Source organism: Podarcis cretensis, assembly GCF_951804945.1.
Source record: "Podarcis cretensis genome assembly, chromosome: 4".
Taxonomy (NCBI): domain Eukaryota; kingdom Metazoa; phylum Chordata; class Lepidosauria; order Squamata; family Lacertidae; genus Podarcis; species Podarcis cretensis.
In genome coordinates, this window is record NC_137173.1 from 57,598,280 (window position 1) to 57,619,007 (window position 20,728).

General features: G+C 42.2%; 1 protein-coding gene across 3 annotated transcripts in view; it reads right to left on the reverse strand.

Annotated features, from left to right (window-relative positions):
* The window catches only part of LOC307215378 (cystathionine beta-synthase-like), a 32,550-nt gene that overhangs the window by 4,491 nt on the left and 7,331 nt on the right, over positions 1–20,728 (reverse strand). For 2 of the 3 annotated variants that reach the window (XM_079974575.1, XM_079974576.1), the window contains exons 2-12: positions 17,625–17,812; positions 11,869–11,975; positions 11,076–11,210; positions 8,059–8,138; positions 6,886–7,017; positions 6,185–6,254; positions 4,826–4,917; positions 4,315–4,446; positions 3,027–3,111; positions 1,611–1,716; positions 178–252 (exon numbers count right to left, since the gene is read on the reverse strand). In XM_079974575.1, the coding sequence (XP_079830701.1) occupies positions 178–252; positions 1,611–1,716; positions 3,027–3,111; positions 4,315–4,446; positions 4,826–4,917; positions 6,185–6,254; positions 6,886–7,017; positions 8,059–8,138; positions 11,076–11,210; positions 11,869–11,975; positions 17,625–17,812 (1,202 nt within the window). Of the gene's footprint in view, positions 1–177; positions 253–1,610; positions 1,717–3,026; positions 3,112–4,314; positions 4,447–4,825; positions 4,918–6,184; positions 6,255–6,885; positions 7,018–8,058; positions 8,139–11,075; positions 11,211–11,868; positions 11,976–17,624; positions 17,813–20,064; positions 20,092–20,728 lie in introns of those variants that run through there. The other variant, XM_079974574.1, reaches the window with a different exon arrangement.

Below are 20,728 nucleotides of genomic sequence, written 5' to 3' on the forward strand. Positions count from 1 at the left end.
GCTTAGATGCACTCCTCCTGAGCGCATCTGGATTTCATCAACAAAAAGTGAAAGCATTAAGGCATCTTTTTATCACTGGTACAAACAAACAGTCTCTGCTTTCTCCTGCCCCGCCATTAAGATTACTTTTACTTTATGTCAGGCAAAATTAACAAGTGTAGCGACTCTGAGCCATACCAAGGATGATGCTCTTCCACATCTTCTTTTAGAAATCCATTCTTGACCATCCATTTGTCATTCAAAAATTTAGACCTAGAGATAATTAAGAAAGACTGAGACCTTGTGTCAGACTTTGGTGTTTCATCCAAGCTTCCATTACAGGGCTAGCCTAACCTTCAGGTACTCATAGAATGTCTTTAAGTAGCCCTGAGTTGAACATTAAGGGACTTTCCGCACTTGCCATTAATAGTGACATAGTTGCTGTTTGATCTGCCATTTTTAAGAGTGAATTTGTAGGCATTTGCCTGCAGCTTTGGTCACATGTCGCTGTTATTATAGAGTGAGTGTGGGTTTTCCTTCCCACATGAATGGCAGGTTGTGCCCCAATGGAGAAATGTTCTGTGGCCTTAGTCACACCCCTTATGGTCCTCCAGCCAATAAACGTCAGAGTTATGAGCCTCCGCATGAGGGTATTCCTTTTGCAGCTTTTTCTGTGTGTTCAAAGTGCCTAGCATTCCAGAATTCTAATCTTGTGGGATTATAGGATATTAAAAGAGGAACTGCATGCCTGCCAGAGCTATGGCAGACCTGGATATTGTGATGAAGTTTTGTCTGCATCTTATAATGCATGCTGTCATTGGCAGTACTTTGACTCAGTACCATAGCCTCTAGCTGCCTATATCTTTCCTCTGAACTGAGTTTTCAAACTGATATCTTCTCACAGGTCAGAGGAAAGTGGTACAAAATAGATGTCCCCCAAACCATACCCACCAACTCACAATCCCTCCACACAGAAACAGGGACTATGCTTGTACAAACAACACACCAATGAAAATACTGAGTATCTATTCTGAATCTTTCACAAATGTCATGGTTTTGTGGTAGAAGGAAAAGCGGGTTTTTGGAGTTCATTATGCTGGAATACAAGTTGAATGATGCCAGCGTCATGTGGCAGCATGCCAAAAACAATCCGCACACATACACAACTAGACCACTAGAAATGATAAGTATGCAAAGGTCCCAAGAGTCATTCTAGAAAAACTTGGGCTGGGTGTGAACCATATACTAAAATCCGTAACAGGTGATATGACTTGCAAGACTTCTGTTTCTTCCGCTGAGAGCTATAAAACTTTCATAACACTATCCATTCGATAATGTAACAATAACAGGAGTTGTCTTTTTTCATTCCCCTCCACATCACTGAACTGAAAGTAATTTTATGTCTAGCGATTTACAAGTATCTGGTATCAACAGAATTAGTCCCTCATAAAACTTGCTTCCTGCTTCTTTGTTGACAGTTTCCGCACTGCTGTTAATGTGGTACGAGAGCAACAAGCTCACATTCTTTTGCTATCCTCACAGATCCTTCCTCTCACATACGTCTGAGTGTTTTCAACCCATGGGCTTCTGTAGACAGGAGAGCAGAAATGAAAGAAGGCATTGTCTCTTACATGTAGTTCCTTACAGAGTCAGGCAGGAGGACAACACAGCGCTGGCCCTCTTTCAGATGCTTTGCAGCTTTCACAGCCACAGACATGGCACTGCCTGCGCTGCCCCCTGCCACAGGAAAAAAGAGATTACTACTCAATGAGCAACAATTAAACAATGATTTAGATACAGCCATCTCCCACTTGGTGCCCTCCTGAGCCAACGGTGGGGCATTGATGCAAGAACGCAGCCTTGCTAGTGTTCAATGTTGTTGTTGCATTTTTTTAAAAAAAAATCAAGGATAAATGTCTTTCTTAGACAGTAGAGTTCTAAGCTGTGTATAGCTACTTCTACAGAGGTATAAATGAGAAGTGAGCAGATACCAAACTTGCAGAATCTACTCTGTTGTTTTTTTTTTTATTTGAACCCCAAGATTCACCAACTGGAGTTGGGGGGGGATAGGTGGGGGAGGCAGAGGTGGAGATCATACACCAAGAATTAAGGAACTGGGTCCCCTTCTTTTTTCGGCACCAGAGATGAGTTCAATACTGTCACACAAAATCCACTTCACCCCATTCTGTGCCCAAAAAGTACACCTTCGTCCAGCGGCACCATGCCCATAGATTGCAAAATACTGGGCAAGGGTGTGTGTTGAGAGAGCCCTATCATTGTTGTTCCTATTGTTGAACAAATGCACGTCTGAAGGCATTGCAGCAGATCCTGATCTACCTTCTGCTCACCCCTAATCTAGCTTAGCTTTTAAAATGGCAACAACAAAAATAACAGAAAATAAAGCAGAGCATTTTAAACTACCACAAAAATTGCATGGTGTGGGGGAGGTGCGTGGCAAATCAGTAGTGAAGATGCCCCATGTACTATTCAACAGAGACCTTTGACCTTCCATGCAACCAGATTCCATGCTGTGCTCAGAAGGCATAGCAACAGATATGTGCAGTGCTTTTTTCTGGGGGGGACGCAGGGGTATGCATACCCCTAAATATTTTGTGAATCTTTGTACTTTTGTCCATTTACTGTATTTATTTTTCCTGATTTGAACTATAAAATGGTGATTTTCTTGAGTAAAAATGAGAGTACCCCTAAACATTTTTTTTAGAAAAAAAGCACTGGATATGTATGTTGGAGAGACAGACAGAGGGAGGGTTATGTTGCTTTTGCACACAGAGTTCTGAGTGCTCAAAATGCAATATCTGCACAACACTACTTCAAGGAAAGACTTGGATTCTACACAACAAGTAAATGATTAGCAACTGTATACTTATGGCATGAAAATAAGGATTGTGTGAAAGGGCCTTTAAATCAGACTGTGAATTGGTTCCTTGGGTAACCTTTATGCTCAGACTCTGAACAATGCTTTCCAAGAAGTCATTTGCCATTTGCAAAGGGTATGATTTAAACAATGGATCTTCAACAATGCTTACCACAGAGCAAGCCCTCCTCTCTAATCAGTCTTCGTGCCATAAGAAAGGATTCCTTGTCATTGCTCTTGCACCACTGATCTATCACCTAGAAAAGAAACAAAATATGGAGCTTTAAGGTTTATGGGGCCTTTGGGTCTTGCACCTCTGCTACACAAAATGGGACGGGCAGAGATCCAACAGATTCTTCAGAGTAGAGGGCAGTTTCAAAGAGGATCATTTTTTTCCTTTCAGTAAGCTTAGCTATATCTGTTTTTAACTTTCCCATACTTTTCAAAGATAAGGTGGGATATACAAATACAGTCTCACTTGCAGCCCTGGAAAATGTTTGTTATCGGAGGGACAAAAATATTTTGAGAAGTACGCCTCTCCCAAAGCATTTTCAGCTAGGCTGCAATCCAATGCACATACTTGAGATTATGTCCCATCAAAGCCAGTGAAATTTACTTCTGAGTAAACGTGGACAGGATCAGGCAGCTTTTAAAAAGCACCGCAATGTTGCCTATCAACACCCTCTGGTTGCAGTGTTAGTACACTGCTGTTTTAATCAATTTCAGGCCATTTCCCTTCAATTTATGATTAAAAGTTATATGAGATGCTGCAGCAGAGTCTCTCCTATGGCTTTTTCTGGATTATAATGAGTACTAGGGCCGTGGACATTGCTACCATTCAACTCTGGTTCCAGTGCACTCCCACTGCTGGTATTGGAAGCCATTTGCACATGAAATTAGCCAGAATCCCTATCTATCCTGTAGTTTCTTGAGAAATACCGCACTTTGATGTGCTTTTCCTCAAATCAACTTCAGTTTAATTTGAAAATGTAAGCTACATTCACTTCACAGTTAAGCTGAAATGTGTACATTTTAGACAGCTTTTGCTCATATACAGATGACAGCCCATGAGTGGATGACAACTTCATGAATAGAGGGTGGCGGCTTGGGGAAGACTCTAGTGCAGGCATAGGCAAACTCCGGCCCTCCAGATGTTTTGGAACTACAATTCCCATCATCCCTAGCTAACAGGACCAGGGGTCCAGGATGATGGGAATTGTAGTCTCAAAACATCTGGGCTAGAGTTTGCCTATGCCTGCTCTAGCGTGAACAGCAATGTGCAAATGTGACTTGAAATGCAGCCGTGGGAAATGGCCTTGTCTTAAGCAGCTGCCATGTACATAGTCAATGAATTAACCACCCTTAGCAACTTTTAATGCACTTCATGTGATTCTGAAAGTTTTCATTCAGAGTCAAGTGACATCTCTCTATCTCCTGATCTTCGTCACACTGCCACTTACAGATCTGTCAAGGACAGTTGGGATAAAGTCGTGTCCAATCCCTTCCACCTCCATTGTGGTATCCTCTGCTGATATTGTGTTCAGTGAGCTGGGCAGGGCCACAATGGAGCCATCAGGATCCACTCCAACAATCTGTGAAGGAAAATTAACAAATTAATTAAAAAAATAAATAAAGGAACAACCAACAACTTCACACAAAAATGAATATCCCATCCTTGGAACCCTCAAGCAAAGAGGGAACTGCACTTGCCTGGTCAGGATGAGGCCTAGGTTTCAGGGGCACATGTAAATGCTACTGTGTGAGAGCATGGTGACTGTGCATAAGAATTTAGCTGTGTGCATCTGGTATTCGCAACTCCTTCAGGAGCAGAAAGAGTCTGGCACACTTGGGGAATCAAAAGGATGTCTGTACAATCTCCTTGCTGAAGCAAAAAGTTGGCTTGTGTTGGCATGAATGATGTTCCCGTGGGCCTGGATGTCTGAGCGAAGCCAAACAAGCCTTTTCACTTACTTTGCATTCGGGACATTTCTCTTTCAACTTTCTGGCAATTCCAGAGATGCTGCCTCCTGTTCCAGCTCCAGCCACAAACATATCAACTTTGCCTGCAGTGGGAGAATCAATCAATCAATCAATCAATCAATCAATCAATCAATCAATCAAACAGACAGCATACCTTTCCCCAAACTCCAAAATGCATAGCTCTACTCCTATGCAACCTTAATTAATGGTTCACTGACAATAAGAACAGTATCCCCAGCAAAATAAAACACAAGCATTTAGGATTAAGCTTTAATTAAGATAAACTGTTGTTAATTGGCTACAACTTCCTGTTGTGTTTTTGCAGTGCAGGCTTGAGGAAATGGAGCTGCCCTTTGTACTTTATGTTTTTACTGTGTGATACAGGAAGCCAACAGCTGCATGAAATTGTGGGAGCTCTTAACTAGGAACTTTTAGGAACTGTTTTCTTTTACATTTGTGCAATTACCACTGCATGTTGGGATGGCAACACTTACATGACTTTCCGGTGAGTGAGTCATTGCTGCTACTGCTTACCAGGAGGGAAAGAGGAGAGGCAGTGGGGAAGTTGGCACCATGTAAATGCATTATTAGAAGCAATGGGTTGCCCCTGCTGGTAAATTTGCAACACATCCACTTCCTTCTTCTTTGTTTTGCTTCTCTACCTTCCAATAATCAGTGGTGATTCAGCTATTGGCAAGTCAGGTCAGTGCCAACGCCCCACCATGCTACCCACTACTGGTACTTACTGAATTACTTGTGGACATAGGAGCTAACTCCTAGAGGCCAAGGTCCCTTCAACCCCCCACTAAAATACTTGAAGGGGCCGCCGCCGCCCCCAAGTTGATGGACATTGCCATTCAAAGGGTGTGTGTGCCGTGTCTTGTGGTCAATTATACGGGCGGGGACTTACCTGCCTCCCCCCATATCTTATTCAAGTTGTCACCCCTGCTTGTGGAATTGTGGAATTAATAAACTATCAGGGTTAGATAATTGTAAGCAAATCCATTGAGTCTTAAGCATATATTTGATTGCGGCTCTAATACATTTCACTGTAAAAGGCAATAACCACAAGCTAGTAATCTGCACCTCAACTAATTTTGCACACAGAGGAGTCTCATTGAAACTAATGGGTCTCTCTTAGTCATGTTCATTCATTTCAATGGGTGTGCGCTGTATAAAACTTCATCGAATATCACCCATGGTTTTCATTCTCCTACAAATCAGGAGAGGCGCAATTCAATAGTGAGAACAGGCAATGGTAGTTATATCCATGACCATTTCTTAAGACATTTCTGTAAAACAATGTAAGCTGAGCAGCATGATTATCCCTAAAATAATTATTAATTATACCGTCACATTGCTCCAGAATCTCCTCAGCTGTGGTGTCATAGTGCGCCAGCGGGTTGCTTGGATTTCTGTACTATTGTCGTAAAGGGAACAGAAAAAAGGGAAAGTTACTGTCAAATGGATGGGGTCAAATGCAACACTGTAGAGAAAGCAGACAGATAATAACCATGAAGTCTCTCGGAAAGAAATGCCTTGCTAGATCAGAACAAAATGGTCTGCAAGATGCCTCTGGGAAGTTCACAAGCAGCGCATGAGATCATTTTGGCTGCAGCACAGAGAGAGACAGAGAGTGGCAGCAGGGCCCTTATCAGATCAGCTGAGAGACCAGCTGCTCTGTAACTCTTCCTCATCCTGAACTCTCTCCATTCAAGTTGAGCAATAACAACCTTAACACTGGAAACAGAAGGAATGATGCCTAGAATGAACAGTTTAGTTCCCACTCCCCGCCAAGCATGGCAAGATCAGAGTTAGAGAGCAAACATGGATGAGTGTATCAATAGGTTGTGAACTTCTTTGTTTTACTCCTACAGCCAAATGCCTGAACTATGTTTACTAAGAAGCTGTGAATTTTTTTTTAAAGAGGTACGCATTAGAAATCACATATTTTTGAATCACAGGCTAGTATCAACAAATTAGATGGGTAGAAGTTGTTGTTTTTTAAATCAAGTAATTCAGTCAAAGCACTTCAATAAGAAATATATTACCTGATCCAAAATATGTGAGTTTGGGATTTCATTCTTCAGTTTCCAAGCAACACGGACATTTGACTCTGGGGCGTCATATCTCGTGCAGGGAGTTCTTACAATCTCAGCCCCAAGGGCTCTCAGGATATCCACCTGGAGGGGTGAAAGGTACGTAAGCTCCAGATTTCCAGCCTCCAAGTCTTTCACAAGAAAAAAGAAATGCACAACATATACAATGCATATTTAAGGGTTTTAAATTTAAATTTCGGTCCATCTCAAAGGTCAGGCAAGCAAGTTTAAAAAAAATAGTTAATTAAAAGCAGCAACTTTTTACTCCCCCATACCAATGCTGGTTTAACTGTAGCCACCACAAGGCAGAGTACCAAGAATGATGCTGGTTCACAGTGACAATGTAGTCCCTATACTTATGCATGTAGAAGTACAATGTATGCACCATCTTCCGTGGGACTGATTTTCAGAAAATGTGAATGGGACTGCAGCATGAGTTTCCCTGAAGATAACTACTCAGATCCAAGGTCCCAAATGCATCCCAACATGCTCACAAAGCTCTTCTTTGTGGAGGCTGTTCCATTCATTTCAAACAAGGAGTTCAATTCTACACATGCAAAGGAACGGCCACACAGTTCTGCTACAACATCAATGAAATTACACTGAGAAATTCAGCATAATCTACACCATAAGAAATCACGGGGCCTCATCTCCCAGCTCCACGAGGGCGCCACTTGCTTTCCCATTGACTTCCACATTGGGGGCAGTTGTGTGTGCATCATGGAGATGTGCAACACATGAAGCTACAGCCCAGCATGAAAATAAACTCTGAGCCATCTGTTTGCCCTGGAGCTCAAGGAAACCCATGACTGCGATTCCTCCTGCACTCTAGCATAACTGGCATTTGGATTACAACCTTTGACATAACCTTTTTACATCTAATAATTTCAAGTTATCTGTAATGGTGATACTCTAATCCGGCAGTGGCTTCAATATGTTCTGTGAGGCGCTAAGGATCAATAGATAACCCCCTTGCAAAGCCCCTCAAACGCACAGGGTTGGCTAGTTTTCCTTTTATGAAGCATTAGGATGGGAGAAACTATGACAGTTCCAATCAAAACAGACTTGGACCATGGCTGGGGCCACTTATGTTAAATCAGTCAGGAGAACTCTTCCCTCTCTCACCTTCTCCATGCTCATTTTCTCTGGCATTACAATGATGCAGCGATAGCCCTTCACTGCAGCTGCCAGGGCAATTCCAATCCCTGGTGGACAAGTATGAAGGAAACAAAAACAAGACAAATAGAGGAGTTATTCAACAGTAGCAAGATAAGCAGATGTTTCCAACCGCCTCTCTTTCCCACTTCTAAACTGAGCAACTTTCAACTCTTCACTTTTGAAGAAAAGAAACCAGGGAACAGCTCTTGAAGTATCCCATTGAGGATCTTTGATATTTGTAGCCAGAGAACATTAAGACAGGATGAAGCAAGCTGTATGATGCGACACTGGATCTAGAGTCCCACACCATACACTGAAAGCACATTCCACATGCATTTGTAGCAAAAAGAAACCTGGGGATTGTAGTTTAAGAGCATTAGGTACTGTACTCTGTGAGGGATAAACTGTACTTCCCAGGATTCTTTTGGGGAAGCCATGTGCTTTAAATGTATGGTGTGGGTGTGAAAGTAAACCTGAGCAGAGTGGATCATGCAGGAGGAAGGTGCAGTAAGTTCTGAAGCAAATCAGAACACAAGAAGCTCAGTTGCCCTTTCTCCCATCTGCCCTGCTGACTGCTTAGTTAAAGCCACCCCACTGGGTTTCCTCAAAAGACATCATCATCATCATCATTATTATTTACCATCATTATCATTATTATCATCAACTTTATAATAAAGTCTTTATTATTTGCTCTTCACCAGCAGGTCCCAAGTCGAGTTACAAGAATTAAAACAGATTACAAAATAGGTTAGGTTCTGACAGCACACATCTCAAGTGTCAAAGGTCAGGGTAAAGAGGTAGGTCTTCAGCATTCACTGAAAGGTGTACAGTCATACCTTGGTTCTTGAACAGAATGCATTCCGGGAGTCCCTTTGACTCCCAGAACCGTTCGAAAAGCAAGGCACGGCTTCCGATTGGCTGCAGGAGCATTCTGCAGCCAATCGGAAGCTGCGGAAGCCATGCCGGACCTTCGGCTTCTGAAAATGGTTCGAAAACTGGAACACTCACTTCCGGTTTTTGATCGTTCGGAGCCAGAATGTACGAGTTCCAAGGCATTCAGGAACCAAGGTATGACTGTATAGTGAAAAAGCCACAAACACCTCTGTGGGGAGGGAATTCCACAACTAAGTGGCTGCCACAGAGAATGCTCTTTCCCAGGCCACCACTTCATGGACTTCTGAGGGAGGTGGAACTGGTGGAACTAACAAATGGGTCCCCTCTGTTGACCTTAACACCTGGAGGGGTCTGTAGGAAAGGAGGCAGTTGTTCAGACATCATGCCCCCTCCGCCTCCTGTCTTCCCTATGAGAGAAGATCATAATGGCAGAGGGGAAGCAGAGCAGTGCCCAAGTCCTAGGCAAGATCTTGGTCCATTCCAAGCCCTGACTTTTAGATAGACAGGATGTGGCACAGCAATAAAACTGCTAGCGCATTTGCAAAGCTCAGCAGGGTCTGGTATGGTTTCTAATATCAGAAAATTGTTGGCTGGAGCCATGGGGGTTGCTCAATTACACTTTCAAGATGGCCACCAGTTCACCCTACGACTGTGCAGAGACTTCTGTAGCTCTTTGATCTGAATAAATTGGAACGCTGAGAAGCATAAAAGAACGGTTTATGTTTTTCAAGACTCGGTGGAGTAAGGTTGATGAGATCATAAAGCCTTGCAGCATGCTTACAGGAAAAAAGAGATTGGAGTAGTCTCTTTCTAACAAGCGAAGCAGAAACAAAGGGGATAATTGTGTTTCCTATAGTATAGGGCATGAAAGCAAATTGCACCTAATCCGTGTGTGTGCAGAACAAAAACGGCACAGATGTTAAGCCCTTCCCATGACTAGTTTGCAGTGTGCTTGTGCTGTGCACTCAGGTTTCATTGGGAATGAATGGCCAAGGCAGCTGTCCCTCATTGAGATGAGGAGGCCGACTGGGGCTTTAGCATTAGGTGTCAGTGCAAGAGGAGAAGCAAAGCGGATTCAGAAACGAATCACGGATTTCTCTGCTATGGGGAATAATGGGTGGATTTGCCCACCACCCGGAGTTTACATATCCTGTCGTCAATGGAGTTTTATAGAAATGGCTGCTATATTTGACCAAGATCAAACAAATGCTCAGGAATACAATGCAGAGCACAGGAGCAACGCACACTGATTTCCACTGCTGTGGGTGAAGTGAGAGACTTGCTGAAGTGCACAGAGATTGCAAGGGCTCCATCTTGTGCTTCCTCCTCCTCCTCCTCCTCCTCCTCCTCCCAGTGATCTCATTCAGCATGCCAGGGCAGAACAAAACGAATAGGACTGAAGACGTAATCCCTTTGGGAAGCACGAGGAGACACACTGACCTGCTGGTGGGATCTTCTCACACTTTAGACTGAGGAGCTGGAGAATAGATCCTTTTGGTGCATTTACCCAGAATGCATATACAATATTCATATAATTCTGTATGCATGCATGTATATATTATGTGTGCATATTTAAAAATAACTTTTGGGTTAACTTAAGAAAAAAGTACTTTTATTATTTTTGGTTTAATTCTTTGCTACATAAAGCCTTGCTTCCTAAATGAACCTGCTGCCTGTATATGCAGCGGTGACAACTCACGGACATCTTCATACGGCTCTTAAACCATTACAGACCTCGTCCCTTGGAGAAATCTCCATTTGTGAGCCTTTCCTATTTTTAAATTTGTGGTTGTTTTAAAATGTCCTTTAAAGCTGTTATAGAACCGTGTGCACCACTTCATCAGCTCCAAAGCACACATATTTCTTCAATAATGATGATGGTGATGATGATGTTGTGGGGAGAGAATGATCAAAGACAAGCAGGGCATTGGTGTCAAGGGGATCCATGTAGCAGAGCATCCATTCTATGGAGGTGGATGATCATATCACAGTACTGGCACAAATGTAATGTTAAAGATAAAACAAAGGGTGTCTTTTGTCATGTGGAAAGGCCGTTTTAAAAAGCACAAAAGCTATTTGCTTCTCCCCACCTGTGTTTCCTGAAGTAGGCTCAATGAGTGTGTCTCCTGGCTTCAGAGTACCAGCTCTTTCTGCATCTTCTATCATCCTCAAGGACATTCGGTCTTTGACACTTCCTCCAGCATTGAAATACTCACACTTGGCCACTGGAATTTCACATCAAGCTCACACATTAGAACATGGACTGAAGATCCCTTATTACTATTGTTATCACGTTTTCTAAGAAGTAATTTTGTTTGTTTTTTTAAGACACTGGTCCCCTCAGCCTTCTACACAGAGCAGTATCATACCCCCTAAGCACCCTGAAAGCACAGTTTGTTAAGGGTGCTGAGAAGTTTCAGGAGACCCCTAACAATTCCCAAAGTAGCTAGTAGCCCTTATCGTGGCTAAAAATAAACTATTTGTAATAAGGCTTTGGTTCCCTTCTCTAGATTCATTTACCTCTGATCTCAGTTAGCACTGCAAAATATTGCTATGTGTAAATAGCAGGGACCCTCCAGTCTTGGACCTCCATGCTTCCTCATTTGGTCCATGAGGCTTTTGGGGGTAAGCCACGCCCACTCACCCTTCGCTTGATGTCATACAAGTAAGGGCAGGTCTTAACTGAAAGGGCTCAAAGCCCACTTTCAGCAGCTCCCAAAGCACCCATTTACCTCTGTTTCCCAGCATTCTGCACAAATCATTCCTTAGTAGGGTCTATATGCTTAAATGACCCTTTTTCCCCATCACTGATACTTTGAACTCCTGTAACACAGCATACAGGAAAAAATCTGACAAGTGGAATGAAAGCAAAAGGACACTCACAGAGCTCACACTTCAGCCCATGGGCTTTTGAAATCTTGTTGACACGGACCAGAGGGGTGTGTCCAATTTTCTCCAAAATAGATGACAGAATCTTTGGTTCTTTTGGACTGCATTAGGAGAAAGAACAAAATGGAATAATTTATGGAAGAAAAAAAGTTTTTTGTGGAGTTTCAAAATAAACATTTTTATATATTAACGACTAAGAGCCACACAGCAACATTTGAGGAACTTGTTTGTTTGTTTGTTTGTTTGTTTCAGCATTTCTATAACATTTAATATTTAAAATATCTCTGTTCACCATAAGGTCTCAGGGCAGATTACATCTAGAATGAGATAATACTATATTGATCAACATTCACAATGATTTTAGATTCTTCAAAATACATTTGTGTGTGTGTGTTATGAGTACAGTATGTATGGTGGATAGGGATGGGGGAATCTGTTAGTTTTAGTTTCTCTCAATTTCCCTCCCCCCCCCCCAATCTTCCATTTTCCACATTTCCATAACAACTGTGATTTTTTATTTAAAAAAACCCTCATGAAAATTCACCAGTGTATTTGTGAAAAAATATTCTAATGTACACATTTTGGCATGTAGTTTTTGCCTAACATACACATTTTAAAAAAGCAATTTCCCTTAGTATAATACACTTTTGTACACATTCCTTGGCTGTAGTGTGGAACTGAAAAATTCGGATAAGTGCGAATTTTGAAGGCTGGCTGTTTTTCAAGTTGTGCACTGTTTCAGAAACTGTGCGTGTGAGGTAGGTTCCACTTTAAAAGTGAACCAAATTGAATTTCCTCCCCATCCCTAAGTGTGTGTGAGAGAGAAAGTATTAGCCACTTTGGTCATGCCCGCTGCTGGCTGAAAAGGGTTAAACAGTGCTTATTTTTTTCTTTAAAAATGTTTAGGGGTACTCTCATTTTCCTACTCTTATTGAAATACTGTCCCTCAATGAGGCCAAACTTAGATTCACAAAATGTTTAGGGGTATACAAACCCCTGCGTCCCGCCAGGAAAAAAGCACTGGAGTTAAGCATCCCTAGGTAAAGACAGGGACGCAGGTGGCGCTGTGGGTTAAAGCCTCAGCGCCTAGGGCTTGCCGATCAAAAGGTCGGCGGTTCGAATCCCTGCGGCGGGGTGCGCTCCCGCTGCTCGGTCCCAGTGCCTGCCAACCTAGCAGTTCGAAAGCACCTCCGGGTGCAAGTAGATAAATAGGGACCGCTTACCAGCGGGAAGGTAAACGGCGTTTCCGTGTGCGGCTCTGGCTCGCCAGAGCAGCGATGTCACGCTGGCCACGTGACCCGGAAGTGTCTCCGGACAGCGCTGGCCCCTGGCCTCTTAAGTGAGATGGGCGCACAACCCCAGAGTCTGTCAAGACTGGCCCGTACGGGCAGGGGTACCTTTACCTTTACCTTTAGGTAAAGACACCTATAGAACTCCTCTAGATGAAAGGGGATCCTCGCCCAATCAGGATCCTTCTGCTGAACAGAGGAGCTCAAAGCATGTACACCTGTCTGCATGCAGGGTAGCAATGCGTGCCTATTGAGCACCTGATCAATGGGTTATGTGGCAGGCGCATGTGGGCAGCTCAGAATGGGGCTGGCCTCTGTAGAGAATGCATAGTCTGACTACTAGGCTGGGCTTTGGGATAGGGATAGGGGACAATGCTTATTTCAATTCCATGTCACATTTGCATGTTTTTACTCGTAGCTTTTCCAGTTCTAGTTCCACATGAATCTTTGTGGGGGTTTTTAATGCTCTCAAAATATGTATTGCAGAGGGTTGGCGTAGATGACCCTTTGGTTCCCTTCCAACTTTACGATTCTGTGATTCTGTGTACTTAAATATTTAACTGCTATAAGAACACAGGAAGCTGGTCTGCATAGTATCATCTGCCCAGTATGCAAATGTAATTTAATAATAATAATAATAATAATAATAATAATAATAATAATAATAATAAAGCTAATGCTCTACTGCTCAGCTACAATCCTTTCATGGGTATTTAGATAAGTACTTTCCTCTCAAAATACGGGTTGAAAATGACCATTTATATCTGTGTAAGCTCTGGTTGAACATCTGGAGAAATGCAAGACTGGGTGGACAGCAAATTAATCCAAGAGGTGTGGATCAGGCCTTTTTTTGTATAAGAAATCACAGAGTTTTCCAATCCCATAAATTTGGCACGGCACAGCTTCTTAGAGAATATGTAAAAGAGCTCCCTCTAGGGGCTTTCCTTTGAATTAAATGTTTTGGAATATTCTTAGAGGACTGGAATTTATCGTGCGTGTGCTTTGAAACTGACTGCCTCAGCTACTTGCAGTTTTCATTTCATGTATGAGAAAGGAGCAACATTCAGCGGTGACAAGTTTGCCAGACAGAGAAGAACACAAAGTGAACTCTTGGAGAAAATAGTTTTCTAATTAGCAAAATTATCAAGAAAAATGAACAATGTTTTAAACTGATATTAATCGTACCTGAGATGTTCCCCTAACTAAGTGCTTATGATTCTCATGCAACTCCCACATTCCACAAACTGCTTCAGATCACAGTATCCCTTCATCATGGTAAAATAATTCCACTTTCCCCAGCGACGATACATTGCTTAGCAGTGAAAAGCGATCCTAAAAAGAAGTCCTTCCTTGAGAAAATTCCGCCCCCTCCCCACCTGAGCTAGGTAGGTATGTCTGGAGATTTATGGTGCTTTAACATTTAGGACATATTGTACTTAGAAGAGATAGAGCTAACATTTTAAACAAACAAGTCACCAGGATATCCCAAATGACTTCTAAATCCTCCTGCTTATCATTAACTCATTTTACTACAGGAAGCATTCGGTTACAAATCTATGTTATCTTGCACAGGTTCAAGCAGAAAACTCTGTTTTACTTTGTGAAGTGTAGAGCTCTTGCACACCCTACACATTTAATAAAGAAGAACAGGGTTTCTTTCTTCCGCCTTCCTCTCTTATAGTTTAATGATTTTTTTAAAAAAATCCTTACAATGGACAGCTAGGAAATACTTTGGTGTTGCTAAATTTGATGGTGGTTTGTAGATCTTGGCAGAAGCAAGAAAATTTCATTACCCTCCCCCCAACAATTTGCTTTGGTTTTGTTTTGAGTCGTGAGATGGAAATAAGCTACTGCTCTTAAGCGTACTGGGCAGTTGCAAGAAGGTGCACCAGTTATATTGTAAAAAGAACACATTGCAACAACCAATGCTACCTTATCTGATGACATGGAAGGAATGTCTTCTTTTATTTATAAAGCCTCTTCATAATTGTTCCAAAATTAATTCATTTATGTCAGATTGAGAGGATAAATCAGCTCTTTTGCCCAAAATGCTGTTTTCTCCAATTCCCTTTGTTATGAAACAAACAGGACCCCCCAGAAGTGCTTCTGGTTTTTGAGAACTACAGTGGTACCTCGGGTTACATATGCTTCAGGTTACAGACTCCACTAACCCAGAAATAGTACCTTGGGTTAAGAACTTTGCTTCAGGATGAGAACAGAAATCGTGCTCCGGCAGCAGCAGGAGGCCCCATTAGCTAAAGTGGTGCTTCAGGTTAAGAACAGTTTCAGGTTAAGTACGGACCTCCGGAACGAATTAAGTACTTAATCTGAGGTACCACGTTATTTCTAACAGCCTTTTTCATACGTGGAGAAGCTGAACTAAGCACTACTTCCAAACTGCTGGTGCAGGTGGGTCCTGTGATAGGGGAAGCCGCAGCTCTGCTCTCAGACAGATCACCTCCCCGAGCAATTTCTAAACAGATTTACTGCTCTTTCGCTTATGCAGTGAATAGCTATTATCATTTCACACAAACCAGCTACCATGAAAGACAGATTAGAGGGAAGCCTTAAGGGTGCCACTCATTACTGTTTGCATTTTGAAACTCAGATGAGAATGAGTCTGTGCCACACTGCAGCTGGTCTTCTAAATCTTTTTTAAATGCAGGACTTGTCCACATTACCGCCTTAGAGCACAGTGCAGTTGTTTCACTTGTGTGTTTCACAGCACTCTCCCCACCCCCAGCTGTTCATGTTAGTGTGGCTTCATTGACGTTTGCTGCTGGGAAGGAGATGTATTTACTTTATGCAAAGGTATTTGCACCTTGGCTGGAGATGAATTAGGAACTGCTTAAGGACTCCAAAGGATGTAAAGCTGGTTTGAGATACAATGCTTTGAACAGCAGTATTTCACAACAAAGTGCAGGACAGATATGCATTCTGAAGAGTTGTGTGAACATGGAATAAAACCCCAGCAATGGAAATGCAGTGAATGCACAGTAAATGGGAGCACAAACACAACCATAGAAGTTCTGGTTCAGTGACTTGGATGGTCATTTCCAAGTCTCCCAGTCTAGAGACGTAGGGTGTTTTTTCCCTGCTTTCCCCATCATAATAAATGCGGTTCACAGGGGGTCACCATCAACACCTCCCATTCTTGAGTAACCTTTGGGTTCCAGCACCCTGGCAGATTACACTGCAGATGTCTGACCAAGCATCACCTTGGAACACGGTGAGGAATTAAAAGGCCCAGTCATGCAGGAATACTTGGGAAACTGCCACCACTGGCAGTTAAGCCTACCTGGGCTCACTGACAGAGGAGTAGGCCCACCCAAAGATACTCTGGCCAGTGTTGAATGGTTTCTTTAAATGTAAAGGTTCATCATTGTTCCACCCAATGTGTATGTCTTTAAGGGGCCAGAGCAAGGGCCAGAGCAAAATAACGAGACCCAGCTTTACAGCTGTGAAACATAGCAGGTGCTGCTAAGTTGTACTGATTAAGGTGTGTCAGCATTTGGTTGTAGTATATAAGGAGCAGCACCTAGCTCTCCCATTACCCTGGGGGTTGGGTTGGTGGTTGGGTCTGGTTTGTTGTTAATGTATTTAGTGTATAAGGAGTTTTTGTTTATTGTAATTAAAACCTTGCTTAAGTTATTTTTGAGTCCCTTTCTTTCTAATGCAGGGTCACCCCAGCAAGCTCTCTGCAGCGCTACCATACTGCAAAAAGCCAACAGCCAGGGCCCCTCAAATCTGAAGAAAGCCTTGGGGGACCAACGTGCAATGGAAATCATGTATGTTCATAATGGGAATATGAAAAAGGTTCCTGGGAAACTTTGCAATGTCTTCATTTTGTAATTCAAAAGTTGAGAACCAACAAAGAGTAAGAAGCCACCCTGTGGACAAATTAGGCTCATCCAAATTAGGCTCAGAAGGAAATGACCAGAACATTACTATAGTACCAACCTGGTGCCATCCAGATGTTTTTAAACTGTGATGCGAATGATTGTCCAAAACATCTGGAAGGTACCAGGTTGCCAAAGGCTTATATAGGTGATTATGCATTTGGTTTACTCAGATGTTCAACCAGATGTACATGTACATATGTATACAGATAGATGTACAGGTATAGAATATATGTGTGCAGCTTATGGTAAGTACTGTATAGCATGCTGAACAATTGAATATCAATGATGAAAATATTGTAGCTAAAAAAAGAGAGAGTGGAGGGAATCCAGGAGTGGGGAGTGGGAATAAGGGACTGTACCGTTCGCTAGTAATAGTGTGAAAATCCTAATAAACTAGATGGGGGGAGCATGAAAACCACATGCTGAATCTCTGGAATATGCTCACAATACCACTTATGAACATCTGCTTTGTGATTCATACAATATATATTTAGGAGGAACCTCTCAAGGTGGGAGTGGACATTGAGAGGAAATTTGTAAAATTCTAAATGCTACTTACATAGGTACACAGCTGTGAGGTGATTCTGAGATAGGTTTTCCTGGTTTCCATGTACATCTGCTGGGCAAATTAGGACGAATCCATGTGTTGCTGTTGTTGGTTTTAGTCTCTGGGTTTTCGATATCTCCATTGAGGAAAGGGCAAACCCTGATGGTTTTGTTGGATGTGAACACAGAAGCCATCATCACCTACAGAAAGAGAGGAAATTGGTGGGAGCATATGGATAAACAAGTTCAGTTCTTCAACTATAATGGGGGGGGGGTTTGAAGTGTCAGATATGTGCTTATTAATGTATTTGTTACAATTTCTGGCATGCTGTCTTTGAAAAATGAAGTAGTAAATTATTATTTTTCTAAAATAGCTGAACTTTAATGAATGTGACCAGGCCCATCAAGCTCACAAGCCAGAAATTCAAGCCTAGACTCTGGCAAATCTCTATGGAACTCAATTGCATGGCAGCCACAGAGAATTGCCATCCTGTCGGGGGGCCACCAGGTGGCGCATTGGAAGATGGCCGACAATAACATCTCTCTGACCCACACGAGGTAATAAAGAGGCTGCTATGGGAAGTATGCAGTCTTCCTACCCCCCCCCCAGGAGATGGGGGGGGACAGCCTTGCCAGCGACGTCCATAATGCACCCCCGGATTCGAAAGAAGGGGGTGCAGGACATTTGGCATCAGCCCTCGGTGGGTTCGGCGCTTCCTGACGCTGTCTCCAATCAGCGCCCTGGTTCGCTTCAACTCGAAAATATAATTGGAAATAGATAATTGGAATGAAGCTGAAGCACTTACATCAAGCAAAGTTTGAGAGATAAGGCTGCTGATTAATGCATCTCTGTGTTTGGAGCAACGGGAGGAGACAAATAAATCAAGTGATGAACCACCATTACGAGACTGGTATGTGCAGAGCGAAAAAAGAGGGGGGGTGGAGGAAAAAACTTTTATTTTCTTTGCCTCGTGCGAGTATTTATAAACCTCCACCCCAGAGAGACGAATCATCACCTTTTACTAATCACAAGCAAGAATTTAAGAGCTGTGTGGAGTGAATTATTGATTGAAGAGAGGACTGGTAAATATGGAGTGCGGAGGAAAAATTCTATGACGCAGTTTTTAATGGCGTCTTGCTAAGACAGGCTTGTCGAAGAAAGACGAGGGGAGGAGGACCAGGGTCATTGGAAGGTAAATGATGGATTGAATATGATAACCTGGCAGAGCCCCTTTGTGATATATGTGGCAAGCTTGGGAAAATTAATAGGATGGACCGAGGATAAATTTTTGAAGAAGGGGAGGAATGGCGGCTGTCCTTTTGAGATATGACTTTTGGAGTGTGCAAAACCCACGCAGATGTTGTTTGTTCCTAACCTGCTTGTGAAGACTATCAGAGATTGCAAAGAAAAGAATACATGATAACAACAAGAAGAAGAAGAAGTAATAAAGAGACTATCTGGACAGATCTGGATAGAACCGTTTGATAAAAGCAGTAACAGAAGTGATGTTTTGATTCTCGTTTGGAGTTTGATGTAAGGGTACCCCCAACAAAATTTAAAAATCTGGCTGTATAATTTGGAAGTAATATGATTTGGAAATAATGTGATTGGATTGGCCTGTTAATAAAAATTATGTTTTTAAAAAAGAGAGAATTGCCACCCTGTTAAATCACTTCAGATCTTCATGTTTGCTATGAGTTTCCTCTCTACAATACAGAGCCCTGTGGCATCTTAAAGACAAACAAATTTATTGTGTATAAGCTTCTGTAGACTACCATTGACTTCATCAAATTCATTAAGTGATATCCCAGAAGCACAAACTCTGGGGGGTTTTTTTGGGGGGGAGGGCAGAGATTGTAAACACTAACAGTGAGGCCAAAGAGAAGTGAAATGCAAAAAGTAACAGGATGGTCATAATTACATAACTAACACTATTGACAAAACAGTTGTTGATAATCTAGACATCCTAGCATTAGTAAGCAAATTAACATATGTAGCATGATTTTTTTTGAAAACTAGCTCACTAAATAACTAACAAACCAACAAACCCCACAACTGTCCCTCTTGATGAATTGCAATTTCACACATTCACATTGCAACTTTCCACAGAACTTCCTTCGTTCTAGTTTTGCCACTTTCAGTTACAGTTTAAAAAGTTCTCCTGCTGGTTTTTTAATATTGCAGTTCCTGGTGTAATAGCATTCCCTCTGCAATTTCTGCGTTTCCTTTCCTTGTGACTTCACAACTGATCATGCCCCCATCTCAAAAACAAAACAAAAACAACTATGTATGTTTACTCAGCAAAACAACTTATGCATCAGATCTAGCGGACTCTAGTCCACACAAAGTTTATGCCATAGTAAGTGTGTTCATCTTTAAACTGCCACAGGACTGTTTCTTGCTTTGTGCTGCAACAGACTAATACAGCTGCCCTTCTGGAAATAATCTCTACCAAGAATGCCATTCTCAGTTGTAAACACTTGTGAATTCAACCGGGTTCCATGGTCCTGAGTGACAGGCTAGATAGAGAGCTCCAATGCTCTGAGAGACGTCTTCAAGATTATCTTGTGTTTTCCACAATTCACTTCATCCTGAGTTCAAAGGTATGATTAAGAAATATCTACAAGGGTCAGACTACGGTTACATCTGAAGTAATTGCAGGTTATTGACTTCAACAGGACCAAGGTACAACCAACGGCATCTTTACAGGGTATCAACAACCTTAATTGCTTAAAAGTTATACAATTTGAAGCTGCTGCGAAAGCTTGAAAGTAAGGGATAGTTCACCCTTTCATGAAGGTTTTGACATGCCAAGGAGCAGTTCTTTCAATAAAGCAATTCCATTCCATTCTTCACATCTGTTACCTTTAGAAAGAAGGCTGCCAAGGCCTGAAATCTAAGAATGCAGCTTCCATTTTGGATACTTACCCTGACTTTTGGCTGGTCATTTTAATTCAGGGAACAAGCAAACCTGTGTACTGTACAACCAAGCTTGATTTTGCTTGAGCAATTTCCTAAGAGTCTCTTGCTATTTTTTTTAATGTTACTATTTGTAATTTTGGAAAAAGATTACCCCACCTTTCCACTTTTGGAAAAAGTGTCCTACTTTACTTAGT